Raw genomic sequence first — 21,520 nt, forward strand, 5'->3', positions numbered from 1 at the left:
CTTCCAACACAAGCGCATCTGCTAACACTCTTATTGAACTGGCAGCACAGGAGCGTAACCTACACCCCTCGACGTCCTAGAAATGTGAAAATTGTATGCTTAAGAAATATTAACGTCACATTCAATCAATCATTATTACCCGAGTTGGGTGGGATCCTATTTGAAGTGTAGCGGAATTAGCCATTTTTAGCTTAAAGACTGTCTGGATGTACCACTTCTAAAGTGTGCCTAACAAAAAGAATCCTTTATTGCTTGTCAAAATATTGGACTTATTTTGTCCTGAGGAAATGTGTTCAATTCAGGGTGACATCAGGTATATTGGAAAAGCCGTTGTCTCCCCCTATCGGCAGGATTGAAAAACTACACCCAGAAAAGATAGCCAAAGTACTCGCAATTTGTACTTGAATACTTAATAATAGAAGTACGAGTATGTACAGAGGTTTTTATTAATAACTGTTTTGTTCTTGACTTGCAATATTTACTCCTGTATGAAAATGTTTCACACCAGTCACAAACCAATTTGTATTTTCACGTGTATAATTATTTGTCCAAATGCAGGGTGTCCTTAATGAAGTTATTATTGCTTGATACAGAAAAATATACACTTCTAATAAAGGATGGTAGAGGAACATACAATTGTTAACCCAATTGTTTAAAGAGACTATTTTTGTAAGTTTCACGTAAATAAGAAAATATCCATACAACATATAACACACAACCCCGGAAATGAGATATTTGTTGTTGCTATACATTCTTATATACAAGGTATAATTATATTTAAGCCGATTAAAATCTGAAGATGTTTTTCTGTGTATCGTGGCTGTGTCACATGACTTAATTAAAATCCAGGGGGGGAACAAGAGAAGACAACTTAATCAAACAATATAAGTATAGACATCACCATGACAACAAAGCACAGTATAGTCTCCGAGATTGATACGAAGCAAACACGGAGCCTTTCAACTCTGCTGCTGTGTTCCGCGGCAGTTAATCAAGAAATGAAAGAATATCAGGAACAAATATGTCTCGGGAAAGTTGAGGAGATGATTATAAGTTGAGGTCTATGTGTATATCTTGATTATACGGTTTAATTATGAGCAGTGAAGTAAGTTTTCGGAATGAGAACTCAAGGCTTTTTTTTTTTATGTTTGACGCAACAAGAAAACATACACACACACACAAAACAAAATCTGTGTTTGTGACAAGGAAGTTTGTGATCATTTGTCATTTTTATGTAGCGTGATCCCGCCTTCCAACATTCCTTCAGTAACTCCTGAGGAGATAAGTTATTTTGGTCCCCAGTAAAAACGGCTTGTTTTGTTATGAGCTTGTGGAGTTATATTTAATGTGTGAAACTATTGTATATTTATTTTGACAACACAATCATCCAAAGACAGAGGTGCAGTCTTAAGGGATGACGGCGTCCCTGAGAGTGCGAGCGTGCCTATGTGCTATATGGTCTCCACATAATTGGCGGGGAACAAGCCTTGGCGTCCATCTTTGCTCCACCCCCTCCACCAAGCTTTATCCACCGTTTCCACGTCCCGGATGATGTCACCAGGTTCAAAGGAGATCTCGGATTCGTCCTCTGTGCAAACCGCAAGATAATATGCTGTGAAAACCCGCTAATCGCACAGTCATTATGGTAAGTGGAGACACTTTATGTGCTCAGGAGAGATTATCCCCTAAATGGCATTTTACCTGCTTGGTAGTCGTACAGAGCTCTGACGCATATTTGTTGCTCAGCTAATACGGGTACCTTGAGTGGAGAGGGCAAAGAAAATCATACTGGAATTAAAAAATAAAAACAACTGTGAAATATTATATTATTAGAGAAGAGAGAAATTCATTTTATTCGTTCCGTGACCAGGCTCAGAATTCAAAATATACACTACCGTTCAAAAGTTTGGGGTCACAAAATTGTTTGGATGACCCCAAACTTTTGAACAGTAGTGTAAATATTATTATAATAAAATATTATGAATTAAATATTATAAATTATATTTTATATTTGTATAAGATTATATATAATCTATGAATATAAGTATACATATATATTATAAGATTTTTTACACAGAAGATTATATATGTAATCTATAAATAATTATCTAAATAAATATATACACTACCGTTCAAAAGTTTGGGGTCACCCAAACAATTTTGTGACCCCAAACTTTTGAACGGTAGTGTATAAATCGTCGTTCCCCATTAAAACGAATGGAGACGCCATTAATCTGTTCCAGCCTTCCCTACAAATTCACCAAAAGTGTAATCTGACAACATTTTGCATTTTAACATTATGTGAGCATTAATACGAGATGTAAAGATATTCATTCCATGTGTCATTTTTTTTTTTTTTTAATGTACTCTGGTGCTTGGAATGCCAACCTCAAACGGGACGAACTATGCAAAGACAAAACGTGATGCAACATTTTTTTGGTCTGTTGTCCACACATAAGAGTAAAAAAAAAAAAGCCTTTTCTGCAGATAAATGTTTAACACGGGCAACAGTTTGTCACTGCTCTATTTACAGTATCCATATTATTAAGTCTGTTCCTCCACTTCCCTTTCCCTTCTGCTCCAACTTACAACCACTGATTTACTCTCCGGCGAACCACGAGTACATTCATCAGCAGAGCAAATCTGATCCAGATCCATCCAAATATTACTTTGCATACAATTAAGGTGACCAGCGGTTTATGGGAATGACTAAGCCTGTTCTCAAAGGAGACTTTATTAGTACGCATGTTGGTCACATCTGGAACCGAATGGGCTGAGCAAGGCTGCAGGAATGTCACAATTATGGTGTGACAGGTGGAAAGGGAACCGCAAAAGCGGGAGGAAACTTCAGATTTTACAGGGAAAATAATTAAAAGTCGCAATCGGACTGAAAAAGAAACATAAGAATTAAATTGCTTTGACCTTTTTTTAAAAACTTCATCTGTAGCTTTCTCACAGCAGCAGCAACAGTTTGAAAAGAGCATTTGCTGCCATCTAGAGGATGAATGTGAAATGGACCTTTTTTTGGGTCAGGAAATGTCAGTGCGTTACCTCTCGTCCATTTTCCGATATCTCATTGTCTTCGTTGATGTCGTCGCTCTCTGCTGCGTTGTGAAGGTCGTAAGAGCCGCTCAGTTCCGGTGAGCTGATTTCAGCATCGGACGGGCTCAAAGATCTCCCTGAAGAAAACATCAGAGTCAGAATCACGCTTGAAGTTGAACGTTTTTCCACTGGTTGTTCAAACCCACCTATGCCATTTTCTTCTTCTTCATGCGTGAACCCGTTGCTTGGTAGGATCACCGTCTCAAGCTTGATGCTTTGACAAATGCCCTCCTCGTCTGAAATGATGATTCGACCTTGAAGTCATATTTTTTTCAACACTGATAACGGAAAAGTACCTGGAGGTTCGGGCGTTTGGTCCTTTTCCGAAAGATCTCCAAGATCTGGGCTGTGAATGTCCTCAAATTGGTCATTGTGCTCTTTCTCTTCATTGACTTCCTCTTCATTGTCCCACACCTCCTCAGTTTTGTCCTCTGAGGTCACATGCTCAACTTCTTGCTCTGATTCTTCTTCCTCCTCCTGCTGCACCATCTGCTCCTCCTTCACCTGCTCCTCTGACTCAACCCGGGCTGGTTCCTCAGTGGACGCACAAGGTTGTTCTTGCACACCAGCTTCCTCTTCTTGCTTCTTCTCTTCCGCTTCATTCACCAGCACATCTTCTACATGCTCCTCTTCATCATCCTCCTCTTCATCCATCTCCTCGACGTCATCTTCCTCCTCGTCCACTTCCAGCAGGACGGCTTGTGCCTTGTAGCCAGTGTCGGTATGCACAAACATGGTTGCGTGGAGGTCTGCAACAACGACAGGGACAAATTTAACTTTCGTAAGGAGAGAAAAGGTCGAGATGGCATCAAAGCGGATAAAGGGATCTACTTTAAGTTTGAAGATCTTTTTTTTTTAATTGTGCCTGGCCTGTAGCAATATGGCTCCGTGTAGCAGAGCTCTGATTCACTTTGTTGGCAGTGTTAACTGTCTGGAATGTTGCGGATTTGACTTTGGCACAAGCATCCATGTAACTTCAATCTTTAATTTCTGACAGACAAAAATAGATGACATGATTCTCGCGATGGGGGGGGAAGTGATTTGCTCCAAAAAATAAAAATAAAAAGCGTCGTGGAAAGTTTATTTATACAATCGGCACCTTACCCGTGTTAAACTGCGGTATCTCGGGGAGAGGAGATGAGGGCGGCTGTGGAGGAGGACCTTCGAAGTAAAACGTGGAGAACTCTGGCTGCACCGGCGTGTTTGGGGGTGAGGATGGCAGAGCCCCGGGGAGTGACTCAGTAGGGATGCTTGTTTGCAAGCCGAAGAATGAGGAGGCTTCCAGATGAATGGAGGTTGGCGGCGGCGCAGAGGGCTCTGCGGGTGACGGAGCTTCCGTTTCAACAACAGGGTGCCGGCTGGCAGGGGGCACGGCAGGCGCTGCGGTTGAAATCGGCGGGGCGTTGCCAAATGGGGACGTGGCCGGTGACACGGGCGAGACTTTGGTCCTGGTAGGAGAGGCGGCAGGACGGAAAAAGGGGCTGGTGGGAGGAGATGCGGCGCGGGGGAAGGGGGAAACCAGAGGCGATCTGAGCGGGGAGGACGGCGTGCTGTCTTCTGCTTTCGAGAAGATGAAAGCCGTGTCGGTCAGGCTGCGCTGGTATCGTCGGAACGGTTTGCCTGGAAGGAACAGAAAGGTTCACCTCGTAGACTGACGGTTTGGTATCGACCACTTATCTCATGCTTAGAGCGCCACTGCCACCTACTGGAGTGGATGTGCAATTACATTTTATTTTAGTACGGGAAAAAAAAAAAAAAACGTTGGGGTCACACAAACCAATACTTGAGAAGGACTGATAGATACCAGCACGTGAAGATCCGGGGCTTGTTGGACTTTTGGATGACGAAGACGACAGCTGCCTGAAGAACTCTCGCGGGTTCATGGAGCGCTGGGACACTAACACCGCCGCCTCCTACAAATACGTAAGATGTCACCGACATTGAGCATTTAATAGATTGACGCTGTTGACTTACAGCAGCCATCTCTATTGATTCGCTCCTTTTCAGACGAGCCCTCATGTCCTCCTCGTGCTCTCTCTGCTGTCGTTCCTGTCGGCATGGACACGAGTCTTTTGAGATACTGAACACTTTTGGCAAATAGTGACAAATTCGTAAAAAAAAAGTCGTAATTACAGTAAATATTTGTACGAAAAACTTTTCTCGGCCACAAACACAAAGCAATTGATAAAAGAAAAAACTTTTATTCACCCATTGAAATTTCTCCTTTCTACGAAGTTTCTCCTCTTGTTCCGCCTGCTTTCGTCTGCATGACAGTCCAAATAAAATAAGTTTGACATTTGAAGTGTGTGGAGTCACAAAAAAATAATCAGAGGAGACGGGCCTCCTTTTCACCTTTGCTCCTCTATCATGCGTAGTTTCTCATTCATTTTTCGATCTCTCTCCTCCGATTCCTTGCGTTCCTTCAAAACCCGCTCTCTTTCCAGCCGCCGTCTCTCGTCAACAGCTCGTCTCCTCTCCTCTTCTTTCCTCAGTTCTTCCTCTCGCTGATGAAATGGAGACAAATTCTAAACGCGCTGCTCGTATGATGATTTTGTCGTTAGGTAAAGAAAGTAGGAGAAAAAGGCAACCTCTGCACGTGCCCAAAAAGAATCTCTGTTGATGAGTCTCATCTCCATTGCAGCATTGGTCTTCCTGTAGTTTGTACCCTTAAGAGTGAAAATAAAATTCATTTTGGGATGGAATTACTGAAATAATGTTCCTATGATCTTCAAATGTATCTAGACAGATCTGTCCACCATTCAAATGATTTAAAAATTAAGTCTCTGACCCCATCTAGCGGTCACAAGGAGGATTGCCATCTACTCACAACTAAATCCTCCTTTTCTGAGATCCTGGAGCTCTTCTTGGCCCACTGAGGATGAGCTTGGGTCTTGCTGAGCTCGGCGCTTATCTTCTCCTCTGTCACGTCATCTGCTTTGTGCGCACTAATGAAGACGTGCGCCTCCTGCATGGGAGAGGACGCCAATTAGGCTATGACAAATGCGAAGAGAATGGTCGCTCGTGCAGGCACACCACAGTCCCATAACAAGAGAGCAAATAAGGGGCCTCTGGTGGTTTTCACTTGGACGGATCGAAAGTTATGCAAACTCGGGGCCAAAGTGTTGCGCAACTGAGGATGGAGTGAGAGGGAAAATAAAGTCTTCCTCAGCTGTGAGGATGTTTACACATAGTAGAGGGGAGTCATTGACGATAAGCCTCATGTAGGACTTAGGGTTGCTTCAGAAGACTCTGATGAATATTCCTATCTTCAAAAGGGTTTAAAAGAAATCCCTGGAAAAATCTGAAGTCAATTTTCTGGATGGTGGGGGGGAGTCCGAGGATATTTTAGGGGGGGCAGTGCCCTCGCGACCCCTCTTCTAGCTCCGCCAGTGACGGGAAGTGTTAAAAAAAAGCATTTTTAAGTTTTGCTCAGACAAGTGAAAAACTTTTAGATGTTACCTGTCTGAACAAAAGAACTGCCTTATATAATTTACGTGATGAATCTTATCCAAATCACAGAAGATGGCTTTTGTAAATTGTACGCTTGCATGACGCTATTTACAACATTGCCAGCACTGATAATAAAAGGTTTTATGATTAGGATGGTTTTACCACTAGTAAAAGTACTTCCTGCTTGCTTCTTATCTACAATACTGGCACTGAGTACAAAATCTCCCGCGGCACCTAAAGAAAAAAAAAAAAACAGAGGCTTCGTGCCACGCTGCGATAATGTAGCTATAATAAAGTCAAAGAAAAATGTTATGAAAATATTCAACTTGTCCCATGTGCTCATTTTCTGTTTCTTTAGCCTTTTTGTATCGCCCTTTTTCATCTCCAAGCCTGGTGCCTGGATTGTGTCTGTTCTTTGGTTCGAAACATGCAACAATACAAACATCTGCAGTCTATTCATATGTTAGCCTTCACTGCAGCAGAGTATGGAACACACCCAGGACTCGCCTTGACACAACTCCCCCCTTTGGCCGGCCGAGACACGCCGTATCCAAAGAAAGAAAGGAAGATGGAAAGAAAGATTTCAGATGGAATGGCGAGCAGACCTGAAAAATGTCTCCAAAACCTAATCGTCCAAAAAAAAAAAAAAAAAAATCGGTTTCATTTTTGATGAAAAAACTAGATTACAATATTTGAATATTGATTACCATGGTGGTCCTTGGATTGATTTTTTTTTTTTAGTGTAAAAAGAGAACCACCATGCTGAGATTTAAATAAGAGCACTCATCAGGTAGTCAGTACTTGAAAAGATTGTTCAGTCAGTCCTTTTTTTTTTTTTTTTTACTCTCACACAAGTTATTATTTGACGGACTACTTTATACTTTTACTTACAAAAGTACTCTTGCTGGAGTAAAATTTGGCTTTGAATGCATGGGAAAAGGTTAGAGGTTCGAATTCTCAATGTGTGCATTGAAATATATAAACATTTGTAAATAATTTGCTTCAGTGTTTCACATGCGGACACACACACATACACAAAAGAAGCTTGAGGGTCTCAGACGGTGGCTCACAATGGTCCAGACTTGACAAAAACAACAACAAACATTCCACAGAGTTGACATGGTGATTCCTTTACACGGAAACTCATAAACCTCGGGCTAAGCCGCCTTCACTACTAAACAAACTGATCAAGAGGGGACGCTATGGTATAGCAACTATAGGACGGGGCCGTTCCTTCTGATGCGCTTTTCCTCATCCTCTTGTTTCCCTCCGTCCTGTCCTTCTGGGTGAGGAGGAGGAGAAACGATAAATCTTTTAACACCAAGGCTAGCCGAAATGTTCGCCCGGTATCTCTCTGCGCCGGCCGCATACCACCGACGCAGGAATAGGACAGGAAGTGCAGTCGACACAGGAAACTTACAAAACAATACCCAGTCAACTTGAGTGCGTAAATATAGAGAACAAAGCCTGAAAAATGTCTCTCCTTGGAGACAATTTGGAGAAACGAGCACTCTTTGGTGCATTCCGAAGCCTGGACAAGTCAGACACAATTACTAAATGGATTTGATGTTCACCTTGAAAAGATCTTCAAAATTAAGAACAATTGACTCTACTGAACCTTGAAGAAGTGTTTGATGGCTGGAATGTGTCCGGCGCATTCCGTCCTGCGGTATTCTTCCACATGTTCACCAACCTGCAAACAAACACAGGATGCAAACGCTCACGTTTAATCCGTACCATGACCCCGGGAAGACTTAAGGAGGACAAACTGTAAGCAACATAAATAAGACATGTCATTCGTTTCAATGAGGAATGTTTTGAGCGGAATTACGGGGAGATTTGGATTAAATAACTGTTAAATTACCGTATTTTCCGCACTATAAGGCGCACCTAAAAACCTCAGATTTTCTCAAAAGCCGACAGTGCGCCTTAAGATCAGGTGCGCCTTATATATGGACCAATATTGAGCCACTACAGCAGGCGTGTCCAAAGTCCGGCCCGCGGGGCAAATGTGTATATATAATATATGGACAAAGTTTTATAATGGGACATTCATTGAAGGTGCGCCTTATAATCCGGTGCGCCGTATATATGGACAAAGTTTTAAAATGGGCCATTCATTGAAGGTGCGCCTTATAATCCGGTGCGCCTTATGGTGCGGAAAATACGGTAATTAAAAAAATATTAAATAACCAAAATACTGCAATACAATTGTATACCACAACACTTGTCACATTAAAACTTCTAGTCACTCCACTTTTTTCGACTTCTGTGTTGCGAAAAGAGTCATCGGATTATGTCAGAACATTTCACTTTTTTTGTGTGTGTGTATTTTTATGTTTTCGTTTTTTTTTACCCAGACAATCATAGCGACGCGAGGGCCTCCCGTGTCTGCACTTCCCACTCTGCACAGTCCATATTGTGGCTTAGATGAGTGGAACTTGGTGGACAACTCTGCAACACCGCCCACTTACACACACACACACACACACACATGAAAAGTAGGACACATGCGGGCACTTGAACTCTTCCCAGGCCAAAGTTAAGCTGCTTAGGAATGCAAAATGTGTATTTGTGACATATTTAGATAGGACGGTCAAACTTACCCCCCGAGTCAGCAAGTTTCAGCTTGTTGGTGAGGCCTTCGTATACGAATAAAGCCCTGTGGACACAAAGACACATAAGAGGTCAGAATATGAGACAAAGACATTTGGCATGTTGACGAAGAGATGCGATCAGGTAGACGGGTCGGGTCAAATCCGAAAACAAACCGTGCGTACGGAACTCGTGTTTTGTCTGTTGGCTGCGTTTTTTCTCAACGTGCGCTAGCGTTGCAAAACGTCTGCTACAAGAAGTTACTTTGAAAAATTGATCACAGCCATTTTTGGCAGTGAGCACAAATAGTGGAGCCATCTATCATCATCTGTGCTTTGATGACTGCTCAAAGTTGGAGTAAAAGCAGGTTGTGACGGGTTGCAGGTAAAAACGTCAGCCTGTCAAACGTTGGACCACGAGAGGAAAATGTGTTTATGCTCAAAGATCAGACGCAACTAAGCATCAAAATGGATAAAAGTGAGTCAAAACATTTTTTTGGCAAGTATCGGAACGCTTTTTCGTTTTCCGTTAAACATCACTGGCACAAAAGCGCTCCGACAAGGACGAATGTGCGTTCGGCGGGTATCCCTCGTGGAGTGAGAGCATAAATATCAACGTAACTCATTAATCTTGAGTTGAACGTTTACTGGAATGTGCGCGTCTGCGTTCGTCAGTAAATTTTTTCCCTCCGACTCCTGAGGGAATGTCAATAACATCTGGAGCTGCATAGCGAGTGCACAAGGCCACCGGCAGCTATAACGATGGGTCGAAGGTGAAGGAGCTGTGTGTGTGCATGTGTGTGTAGCATGAGAAAGTATTTCTTCAAACTATTTTGCCTGATGGATCTACTGTAAAAAAAAACAACATCTCTAACAACTTGCAATGTTGGCATCAACTGAATACGACCATAAAATGTGTAAATACATCAACAAACAAAGCCAGTTTCCCATCCCTGTAATACATCATTTAAAATAATAAAATAACAAGATCATAATAAAATAATAATAATAAAAATAATAAAATAATGAGAATAATAATAGGAATAATAATAATAATAAAAATAATAAAATAATGAGAATGATAATAATAGGAAATGAAAACATTTATTTGACAGACAACAGTCATTGCTTGTTTCTGAGCATTCCCACAATAACAGCCTTAGTAATTAGCATCTTGATATAAAAGGTCAGTGCACAATGAACAAAGGCCGACCAAAGTCAATAAGTGCATTTTCGTGTGTGTGTGAACACAATTATCATGTTGTTTGCTCTACCAAGTGTTCTGCAAGCACAGGGCGAGAAGATGCAAGTAAGCGTCTTCTCACAGATTTTTCATTTTATTGCTGCGCTGGTAATTATTAATAGTTACAGAGTACACAGATTTATAGGGCAGAATGATACTAATCTACTTTTACACGACAGCACGAATAAATCTTGCGTCCACGACTGGTACAATGTTCATTTGAATGGAATGCCTTGTAAACAGACGTTGATTTATTCTTATTGGATGTTTTGGAGACTGCAATTTGTGGTGCTGCCGTACAGTTGAATGAACTTTTCAAAACACGACCTTGGAATCCTCAGAGTGACAAACGAGTCGCGTGGATGTCTGGCCAATAAGGCAAGGAACAGGCTAAAGTGCAACATTGATCATGTCAGCGTTGGTTCACGAGCGCATATTTGATAACAGAAAGACGCGAGCTGTCAATCAGCAGAAAGATATGAAGTGAATGATTGTCCTCCAGACGGCATTCTTTAAGAGTCTCGACCACGCTTCCAGCAATCAGGCGTAAAAACACACGCCACTAATGTAAAACCATCCGAATTAAGACTCCAATCCACTGATCCTCACAACTCCAGACATTCCAGAAGGTCATTGGTGACAAGCAGTTGTGCTTAGTCAAAAAGTCAGCGTGCGTCTGAGGGAGTCTTAAGTCCACGTGCACATTCTCCACCTACAGTCAACAACGTGATGTCGAGGACTAATTATTCTATCCGAGATGTGAAAAGATTCGGTTTCTATTTACTGTATATCTTCTCAAAATAAAATCCAGACTCCTGTATTGTTTCCTTTCTAAGAAAGCTTTTCCATAATAAGCTATGGTTGATGATGCAAAAGCCAACTCCAAAAAAAGAATAGAAAAAAATATGGAAGCTGTTTTTGGGCCTAGTTTGGTCCGGTAATAAACCGTATTTTCCGGACTATAAGGCGCACCTAAAAACCTAAAATCTTCTCAAAAGCCGACAATGCGCCTTATAGTCCGGTGCGCCTTATATATGGACTAAATTCCTAAATTGAAACTGGCCCGAAGCATTGTGTCATGAAATCAAGCATAAGTGGCCTGCTGAAGACTATGAATCATAAATCAAAAAGACTATGGATCATTATTTTGTGATTATAAAGTCATTTGTTGCATCTGAAGTTGAAATAAAAAAGATAAAATGGAGAATGATTTGATTTGGATTAAAAATCTGACATGATGCATTAATGGTGCGCCTTATAGTCCGGTGCGCCTTATATAAGGATTAAGTTTTAAAATGGGCCATTCATTGAAGGTGCGCCTTATAGTCCGGTGCGCCTTATAGTCCGGAAAATACGGTACCCATAAAACATTCTTGAGAAAGCTGGAAAAGAAATTACAAGTAATGAACAAGCATGCAAGAAGAATCCCAGCAATAAATCAAACATTTCCGTTTCTTCGGTGTTATATGACTATAAAAATGGAATAAGTCAAAAGTTGTTGCCAAGCTTAATCCTTCTGAGCCTTTTTAAAGCCCCGTATTTACTTTTGTTTACTTTTTTACGCACCACCAATGATTACCGCGAATACGCATAAGAAACCGTGACGAAGCAACTTAAAAAAAAAGATCTTCCTAAAAATACACGCAGAAGCTGTAGTAAATGTAGCTTTGCTGATGGCAAAAACAGAGAAACCGTGTCACTGAGCCAGCTATGACCTCAGGAGAGAGGAAGACGAGACGAGAACAGAAGAGGGCGAGGAAAACACCATGATGTCATCATTCTAACAACAATAAATGAAATATGCGAGTGCACGGCTCCCATCGTCGGAACTTTTCGAATTTGCGTTCATCTCAGCGAGAAGAACACAAACACAGGCCGTACTCGAGCACACGTGCACTCAGTCAGACGAGAACCGCGGGCCAGTAACAATGAGGATGGTTTGTTTTGGACCACGAGAGCCCCTGTAATACGTCCGTGTAATGCACGCGGCCGTCCTCGATACAATTTCAAGATGAACATAACAGAAACAGATGGTCAAAACGAATAAAGGACGAAAATGTTCTCTGCAGAAAGCAGAAATCAGATTGACGCTCCATGTTATGCCTATTTTCCATAAATTACACAATTCTTTTTTCCAACCTCAACCACCACATGTATTTAATCTAGTTTTATATCTTTGAGCTGCGCCCGTAAAGTAAATCCTCGTGCTCACGCTTTGTAACACATATTTCTCAGTCTGTGACAGAAAATCTTTCAGGTTGACCCATACAATTCATTCATGCCATTTTATTGATTGATGACCTCTACATGGAAAAAAAAAAGATCTGTCGAAATAAATATCAGTCCATCACATAAAGTCAGAAACCAGATTTGGTAACTTGAACTTGGAAATGGACAACATGCCAAAACATAACGTTACTCTTTTTGAAACGGACGACTTTAATGGTATTTCTGGATAGGGACGACATCGTTTTTTTACGGATTGGGTCTGGGCGGAGGAGTAATATTTAACTCAATATTGATGTTTTTGTTCTTCAGTGAAATGATTACCGTATTTTCCGGACTATAAGGCGCACCGGACTATAAGGCGCACCTTCAATGAATGGCCCATTTTAAAACTTTGTCCTTATATAAGGCGCACCGGACTATAAGGCGCACCATTAATGCACCATGTCCGATTTTTAATCCAAATCAAATCATTCTCCATTTTATCTTTTTTATTTCAACTTCAGACGTAACAAATTACTTTATAATCACAAAATAATAATCCATCGTCTTTTTGATTCATGATTCGTAGTCTTCAGCGGGCCACTTATGATTGATTTCATGACACAGTGCTTCGGGCCAGTTTCAATTTAGGAATTTGGTCCATATATAAGGCGCACCGGACTATAAGGCGCACTGTCGACTTTTGAGAAAATTTTAGGTTTTTAGGTGCGCTTTATAGTCCGGAAAATACGGTAATCCTTTATAAAGTTATGTTAAGAAATAAATTGCTGAAATATCCTGCTTTTTAGTTGTAATAGTTTGATGATGAGAAAACAAAATGTTGCGCTTTAGCTATTGTGTTAGCTTGCTAGCTTAGCAAGGTAGCTCCTGTGAATGCTGCATTCACATTCGACGCTTACATCCTGCTAATAAATTAAATTAAATCAACTATCGCATGAATGTCATTTTTATCTCTCCCTTCGCACCCTCAAACCTGGTCACCCTTTCATACTTTAATTGCCGACCTGAGATCCTAGCGCTATTTTTAGCCGTTAGTCTACCTCGCTGTCTGTGTTTCCGTGGAAGTCTGAGACGTCCCCAACGGCACACAAAGCTCATTTCCTTTCTCCAAACATGGGCAAAAAAAAAACCATTGCATGTCTTTCCTCTTTTCGTCCACTGTGTTACTCATGTAATCCCCCCTGTGACTCATATAACGTCGTGTCTATGTGGCGAGTCCATTAAGCGCATTCATTCCTCTGTCTGGACTATACAGAAATATGGTCGGACTAAGTAAACTTAGATAACAGAGCAATGGAGCTGATTTATTCGTGCCATTGGAAAAAATATGCTTGTTTTCAATCAAAGTTACAGGGAGCTTCTAGAGGTCAAAGGGCGAGCGTGTTGTTAAACAATACGATACACCGGCGCATGTTTTGCTTATGGCAAACTGATTGTCTAACTTAAAATCCATCCACATTGAAGTCAGCCATTTTCTTTTCACCTCTTTTATCCCCTTGAATGAGCTGATGAAACACGGCTGTCAAAGCCTGGCTGCCAACATCGTGTGGAAAAATGTCACTGACCCGCATCCGGTGAAAAGAGCAGAAATAAAGTTGGAAGGGCTGCAAAGGCGAGAGAGATTGTGCAGGTAAACAGAAGGCTTGTGAAATACCGAGCGAGAACACGTGTGAAGCATGTTGGGGCCCTCCTAGCATGGAATCAGGTGTGCCGAACACGCGGTAATCCTCGCAAGCTATCGGACAGGGGGCCTCTCCAGCCAGAGTGGAAACATACGGCCGTGGATTCCCAAAGGGCAACTCAAAATGATGAAAGGTGTATCAAGTCGGTAAAAGGAGCCACAACCTACTTTTTAAGTTTTGCAACTCGCTGAGAAGTACAGCAAGTCCTGTTGTCTGATGGCAGTTTAAGTTTAACAACTTTTGGCATTAAAAAAAAAGCTTCACATTCTTTAGATGGACTGACTAGTTTCAGGTCATTTGCATTGAACAATTTTCCATCACTACCAGCTCAGTTAAAAATGGCTGTCAATGAGTGAATGAGATGAAGTTAAAGTTGTACTTTACCGCCACAAAAAAGGCTCGCTCATTGAAATTCAGATGAATATGAAAACAGATAAACCACCATTACGTCAATGTGTTTGAAGAGCTGTGCTCCACCCATTGATTCACAGTGACTGATATTTGACTGGGCGGAGTACATATCATCATCCCCTGGAGACCATTAACGGACCGCAGAGGCTTTTTTGGGAAAATTGTCTTTTTGGGAGGGGCGGGGATTAGCAAATTGATGCAAGATTGTAAGAGAGAACAGCGTGTGACGCCGAAAACCAAAACCGTTATTATTGAGCTGTGAGGGTATTCCTCGCCTGAAAAGCTTAGAGCGGAGAAAAAAAAAACTATAAAGTGTTTAGAAGCGCACAAAGAAAAGAAACAAGTGCCAAGATCCAGTGAGAGGAGAAGGGTCTTCTTGATACAAAGATCATGGCAGAGGGAATGCATACCGTAATTTTCGGACTATAAATCGCACCGGAGTATAAGTCGCACCAGCCATAAAATGCCCAAAAAAGTGAAAAAAAAATATATATATGTATACAAGTCGCTCCTGAGTATATGTCGACCCCCCCCACCCAAACTATGAAAAAAACGCGACTTATAGTCCGAAAATTACGGTAGTTTGAATAGAAGCCATTTTTGAACGTGTTGAAACTTGCTGCCAATATACAGATGAGATGTTATATGATCAGAATTGATTCATCTTGGTCAGGTGAAAGCTGTGCGTGCCAAGTGAGATGGTTCCAACAGTGCTTGTGTTTGAGCAATGAATTAATCCTCATTTAACACAGAGGCCTGTGATTGCGCAAGATTAGCGCCAAAAGGACCAATTATCCATCTAACACGTTTCCTTCCGAGTAATCGAATGCGAAACTCGGCGGACATATTCGGCCTCGAGGTAGAATCCACGACGGGGACTATTTGTAGACTGCGTTTTGCGTGACAGGTTGACTTGACCTGTCTGAGCGCAGTACCTTGAAGGAAAGAGGGGGGCGATGAAGAGGAGGAAATGAAGGATGAATGGGAGAAAGGAAGAAAGAGGAAAAAGACGTGATAAACTCTCTAAAATTGGAGGCTGCTGGGATTACACTGGCATTTCCTGTACATGTTGTCCCACACTGCACATCCACACACACACCCTAAATTGCATCATTAAAACATCTTATCTTTAACTATTTCCATATAAACAAACCATGTTTACATTTTTCCCCTCAATCTAATCTTTGCTTCCTTGTCACTTGTGTCCACCTGTGCTCTCCTCCTCTAGCTCTTCATCAGCCTTACATTCTCTGAAGACCACCCAGCATTTTGTCTCACGCGTGCTCCTTTTTTTTTTTGACTTAAGTGCGCTTTTACTTTACGAGCCTTGCCAACGTCCGCTCATTGAATGCCCACGCTCAGGTCACCCCTGACAACAGGGACGCTCAATCCTTCCTCGACTAGCTGGAAAGTCGAGAGTTTGAAGTTTGCACAGAAAGAAATATTTTGAAAATGAATATTTAGGTCTGATGTGATTCTGCATTTTTTTTGTAATACACTACCATTCAAAAGTTTGGGGTCACCCAAACAATTTTGTGACCCCAAACTTTTGAACGGTAGTGTATATATTTATTTAGATAATTATTTATAGATTATATATATAATCTTCTGTGTAAAAAATCTTATAATATATATGTATACTTATATTCATTGATTATTTATAATCTTATACAAATATAAGATATAATTTATCATATTTAATTCATAATATTTTATTATAATAACATTTACACTACCGTTCAAAGGTTTGGGGTCACCCAAACAATTTTGTGACCCCAAACCTTTAAACGGTAGTGTAAGTTGTTTTTTTTTACAATTTGTGTTTTCTACAAACTTAAGGCTGAATGCAATGTGATGAGAAACTAAATAAGCATTGTAAAAAAATATGAGGAGCGTGTTGCTGGGGAGTAACTCCACTATCTTATTCTAAGAGTGTAAAGCATTACAAACAGGCCTGAGGGCAGCTTGCAAAATATGCAAAATATGTTCTTTCATACACAAACCATTAGAAAGACGTTTTCTTTTTCTTACACAATTATGCAAGTCATGATATGAAAACCACCTAAGCTCTAGGGGGTTGACATTTGAAGGGGGTGGTTAGGATTAACCATGAGGAAAAAAAAAAAAGCATGGGGTCACACATTTTGTAATCTCCAAGTCAAACGATCAGACGTATAGTTTTCAACATATCCGCTTTCACCAACTTCAGTGTCACGCATGTCACTCCTGACAGATGGATTCACAGAGAAGTGACAAAAAACAGAAGGGTGTTTTTGTCACTTCTTCTTCTCTACTCTTGGTTCCCCCTCGAGTGAGGATATCACCTGTATGTGTGCACGCTTGCTGTTTTGCCAGGTGCGTGTTCATCTGACCCGTAACTTTACACCCATTCCCGCTCATGCATGAACATGTGGAAAATCTGGCACACAAACACCTCAGCTTGATGAAATGCTCCTGTGTGGCGACGCCATCACTGGAGACAGGTGGACAAAAGAGGACGGCACCTTGTGTACTGAATGCATGCATGGGGATTATCAACAAAAAAATAATTTATGAGTGTGTGCATGATTAATAGATTTGACAGCTGGAATAACATGATGATCAGTAGGGTAGTAAAGTTATTGAAAGATTGCCTTTATATTACTCTCAAAATAATATGTATTTATAATAATAATATCTGAATCACTGCCATATCAACATACCATACCATCAACCAACTACTTTCAACACTATTGCGCTAGCTAACAAATACAGCAATCCAAACACTGAAATTGTTTCTTTAGTGCAGGGGTGTCAAACTCATTTTTTTCACGGGCCGCATTGTAGTCATAGCTTCTTTCGGAGGACCATTATGACTGTCAACCCAAATAAATGTATGAGCACATCATATTCTAGACAGTAAAAGCAAAACAAACTGACAAATCACTAATTTTCAAATCAGACGAGTAAAAACTGGTCAAATATTAAATAAAAAAGATATTAAAAAGTGAAGACAATTTGCAATTCTAGTAATGACACACGAATTTGATGCACAATTTGTCTTCGAGGGCCACCTAAAATGATGCGTATCTGGCCCCGGGGCCTTGAGTTTGACACCTGTGGTATAGTGATTGTTTTATTTACCCTGTCCCTGCCTGTGTCTGTAACTGGGACATTGTGAAAAGCAAATGCGCCGCAAGCCGTGTGTGTTTATATTGTAGTAAAAAAAAAAAAAAAGAAAGCGTGACCGTGATCACGTTTGGCTCGATACATGCACTCCCCGCACCCATTTGTGATGAATACCAGGTCAAGCTAATCACTGGCCTCAAATCAGCTTAGCAATGACACAATGTTGCAAATATTTCTCTCAGCTGATTCACACATACGCACTTTTTTTTTTTTTTTTACAACTGGCAAACTGGCGTTGAGCTGAGTGGTTTACGCTTGGCAGGAATACGTCTTTATTGGCTGGTGTGTTGAAAATTAATACTGTGTGCAAACCAAACTACTTTGCCAAAGAATTCCAGAGACATGGAAAGTTGAAGACAAGGAATTGTTTGGAGTTGGGGCACTAACCTTTCACCGCTCTGCTCGTATGACTTGGCTCATTAGTCTAATGATATCCAATACAAGACGACATTAAACTAGCTGGATCAAAATGCCTAATGAAGTGTCTATTGAGTAACAATAGATCAGTTATGAGACTCCGGTAGATCCATTGCCAACGGCAGTTTACGTGAGACCATCCCGTGTGACAACAACCTGCAACCTGATCACATGACACCTGCACATCTCCATGGTGACACATCCAAACAAGCTCTCATTCTGTCCCACACTCTAACTCCATTTTTTTTTCCGTTTACGCCAGCATTCCCAGCACACACACAGTTTCTCCTCTTATGTGCGCCACTCTTTTTTTAATGACCAAAACGATCCCAGATTACAAATTGTATCTCAGCCAGGAACTGTAGAACATGTGTGGGAGTCGAGCATGGGTGACGTCCACTCGGTTTTCATCTCCCTACTTCCTCCTCGTCGCTCCATGACGTTATGCAGACTCCCACTGCATGAATGAAGCTCGAGGAACTCAAAACTGAATGGGCCAGTGGGGGGGGGGGGAAAAAGGAAAAAAAAAAAACCTCCCCGTGTCTCGGTTTCCTTCAGTGCATTTGGTGCCATCTTTTCCAAGTTGCATGTCCATCATCATGTTGGAGAGTCAATCCCACGCAGCGACTTTGTATTGAACTTCCACCCAGGCTCTCATTGGATTGTTTGTCTTACAATCTGCCGCTTGTCAAACAATCCCATGTACACAATCATCTCCAATACGCCCAGAGGACACAATGTCATGAGTCATCTGTCAAAGCAGACACAATGGCACTCTGTATTTATTTCTGGATGGGAGTGTATTGCAGACACTATCCCACATACTACTATTTATTTACCACAAGGTTTGTATGGGTATTATGGACTAGAGTTTAGAATTTTTGATTACCGTATTTTCCGCTCTATAAGGCGCACCTTTAATGAATGTCCCCTTTTAAAACTTTGTCCATATATAAGATATATACATTTGGCCCGCGGGCCGGACTTTGGACACGCCTGCTGTAGTGGCTCAATATTGGTCCATAAATAAGGTGTATCTGATTATAAGGCGCACTGTCGGCTTTTGAGAAAATTGGAGGTTTTTAGGTGCGCCTTATAGTGCGGAAAATACCGTATATCCAAATACATCTTTTTGCAATGGAAATGCAGCACTTGAGCCCAAATGCAAACAAGAACGTCCCGGAGCTCTGTGCAATCAGCATACAGCTGTCTTGCACTGTTTGATATCTGCGCCAATACGTGTCAGTTTCCCTCATACTGGAAAGCATTTATATGATTTGTCCCCCATTGTGTGGATAATATAAATTTTAGAAATTACTTTCAATATGATACAGTGCAGTTTCAGAATAATGTTAAATTCTCACCCTCTAGTGGAATGTGAAGGAATCACTGCCTGAGTTCAGTTATATTTCACTTTTAAGTTCAATTTATTGAGAGAGGTGTTTGTTTTTAAACCCAAACAACTTTTTTTTAAACCTTAATTTGAATCAAATCATTATTTATTTTAGTACAGTTTTCCTTTATTTCCTACGGTTAAATAAATGGCAGCGTTAATGACCAAACTGTGCTTAATGCGACAGTGTGGCTTCTAATAGTATTAAATATACTATTTACGGAATAAATCCTGTCTTGTTTTACTTGACTCTAATGCACTACTCTATTTTAAAGCAGGTCATGATGGTGATACTTGGAGTTGTATTGGACAAAACTACAGTATTAAAAAAAACTATTGGATTTCTAATGGAACTACTGTGTTAATTAAAGCGTGCCTTCGTGAAAGAGAGCGAGAAGAAACCTGATCGTTGGTAGAAAAGAACACAAGCCTCACGTTACCTTTGGGCGAAGGAAACTTAGATATAATATTGGGGGCAGTGAGTCATGCAGTGGCTGCGCTTTTTGCGTGCGTAATGAACGAACATCACCTCCCCTCAAAACATTCTCAAGGGGGAGGTGAGAAGCTCTGGTATACTTAAACGTGTCCCACTATGAGTGTAAGACAATGGCGTTGTAAAAAAAAAGAAAGAAAAAATAGCACAAGATGCGTGCACCGTCTTGCAGAACTCATTGGATTAATGAAATAAAGTCTCCAATGACGCAACAGCTACTCGCGGTGGTGCATTTATACACGCAACGGGATTGTTATGGATTGAATTAAACGCAAAGTGTTACCAGTTGGTGGAGGAGCGATGGTTGAGGATATCCTCCTTGGCCGTGAGCAGTGACAGGCTGTAGGTATCAAGGTTCACCGTTTTCATGCTCATGGTGCTATGAAGTGTCCAGACCTCTTCTCGTCTCTTCACTGGTGCCCCCTACTTGTGCTCGGGGAGCGACTATTTGCTCGGATGAGCCACAGCGAGAGAAAAACAACTTCGCCGGATTCGGTGGAGAATAAAGAATAAAAAGTCCACGGAAGTCTTACACGCTGGTTGCACGCAACGTGGAGTCGAGTTTCAAAGTGGAACGATCCGTCGTGCAGGCGCTGCGCACTCCCTGCGTGGATGAGACCGTTAAGTTAGTGTGCACACTGGGCTTTGTGCAGAGAGGGGGCAGCGGAATAAGTTTTCAGCACAAAAAAAAGCCCCACCTCCTGTTGAGTGAGTGGAAAGCGTAATGACTGAGTCGCACCGTGCACACGCAGCCAACCTTAACACCGTGTCAGCATGCACTTGCATGACTGAACTCATTCGCAACCAAAGTTAAATAGGAAATCATATAATTAATCATACAATAAATAAGAAAAATAACATATTATTTCTTCCACATTAGAAAAAATATCACGTGATATCATTCATTAGTTAGAGTAATACATTAGTTTTACTTAATATGTATTTCTTCCACATTAGAAAAATACCACGTGATACATTTTCACATTCTGTCGTAATAAATATGTGGGAGTATTAAGCTTCAATCCAAATTGGAAACAAAAAATCAACCAGTCAAATCAAATATTTGCCAATCTTTGTTTTTTTACATCATATTATTTAATACGTATTTCTTCCACGTAAAAAAAAATACCACGTGATACCGTAATTTTCCGACTATAAGTCGCACCGGAGTATAAGTCACACCAGCCATAAAAACCCCCAAAAAGTGAAAAAGAAACATATATGTATATAAGTCACTCCTGAGTATAAGTCGCCCCCCCCACCCAAACTATGAAGAAAAAAACCGCGACTTATAGTCCGAAAATTACGGTACATTTTTACGTTCTGTCTCAATAAATA

General features: G+C 41.0%; 1 protein-coding gene across 1 annotated transcript; it reads right to left on the reverse strand.

Annotated features, from left to right (window-relative positions):
- Positions 1-428: 428 nt before the first annotated feature.
- si:dkey-40c11.2 (drebrin-like protein) lies at positions 429-20,883 on the reverse strand. The gene is made up of 16 exons (XM_061278569.1): positions 20,466-20,883; positions 9,159-9,214; positions 8,909-9,021; positions 8,171-8,245; positions 5,930-6,067; positions 5,691-5,768; positions 5,455-5,606; positions 5,311-5,365; positions 5,077-5,151; positions 4,907-5,015; positions 4,207-4,722; positions 3,399-3,851; positions 3,249-3,338; positions 3,052-3,179; positions 1,702-1,759; positions 429-1,588 (listed from the first exon to the last, which is right to left on the reverse strand). Exons 1-16 carry the CDS (start codon positions 20,555-20,557, stop codon positions 1,452-1,454), a joined length of 2,325 nt encoding a protein of 774 aa, XP_061134553.1. The 5' UTR covers positions 20,558-20,883; the 3' UTR covers positions 429-1,451.
- Positions 20,884-21,520: the final 637 nt, after the last annotated feature.

This window comes from Syngnathus typhle, linkage group LG5, assembly GCF_033458585.1.
Source record: "Syngnathus typhle isolate RoL2023-S1 ecotype Sweden linkage group LG5, RoL_Styp_1.0, whole genome shotgun sequence".
NCBI classification, from domain to species: Eukaryota; Metazoa; Chordata; class Actinopteri; order Syngnathiformes; family Syngnathidae; genus Syngnathus; species Syngnathus typhle.

Bases quoted from the DNA above. Each gene is read 5' to 3' on its own strand.
- si:dkey-40c11.2 (XM_061278569.1), bottom strand. From the start codon at position 20,557: ATGAGCATGAAAACGGTGAACCTTGATACCTACAGCCTGTCACTGCTC. The intron at 5,607-5,690 runs GTTGCCTTTTTC...CCATTTCATCAG, and splicing joins CTTTTTGGGCACGTGCAGAG to CGAGAGGAAGAACTGAGGAA. The intron at 3,339-3,398 runs GTACTTTTCCGT...TCATCATTTCAG, and splicing joins CCAAACGCCCGAACCTCCAG to ACGAGGAGGGCATTTGTCAA.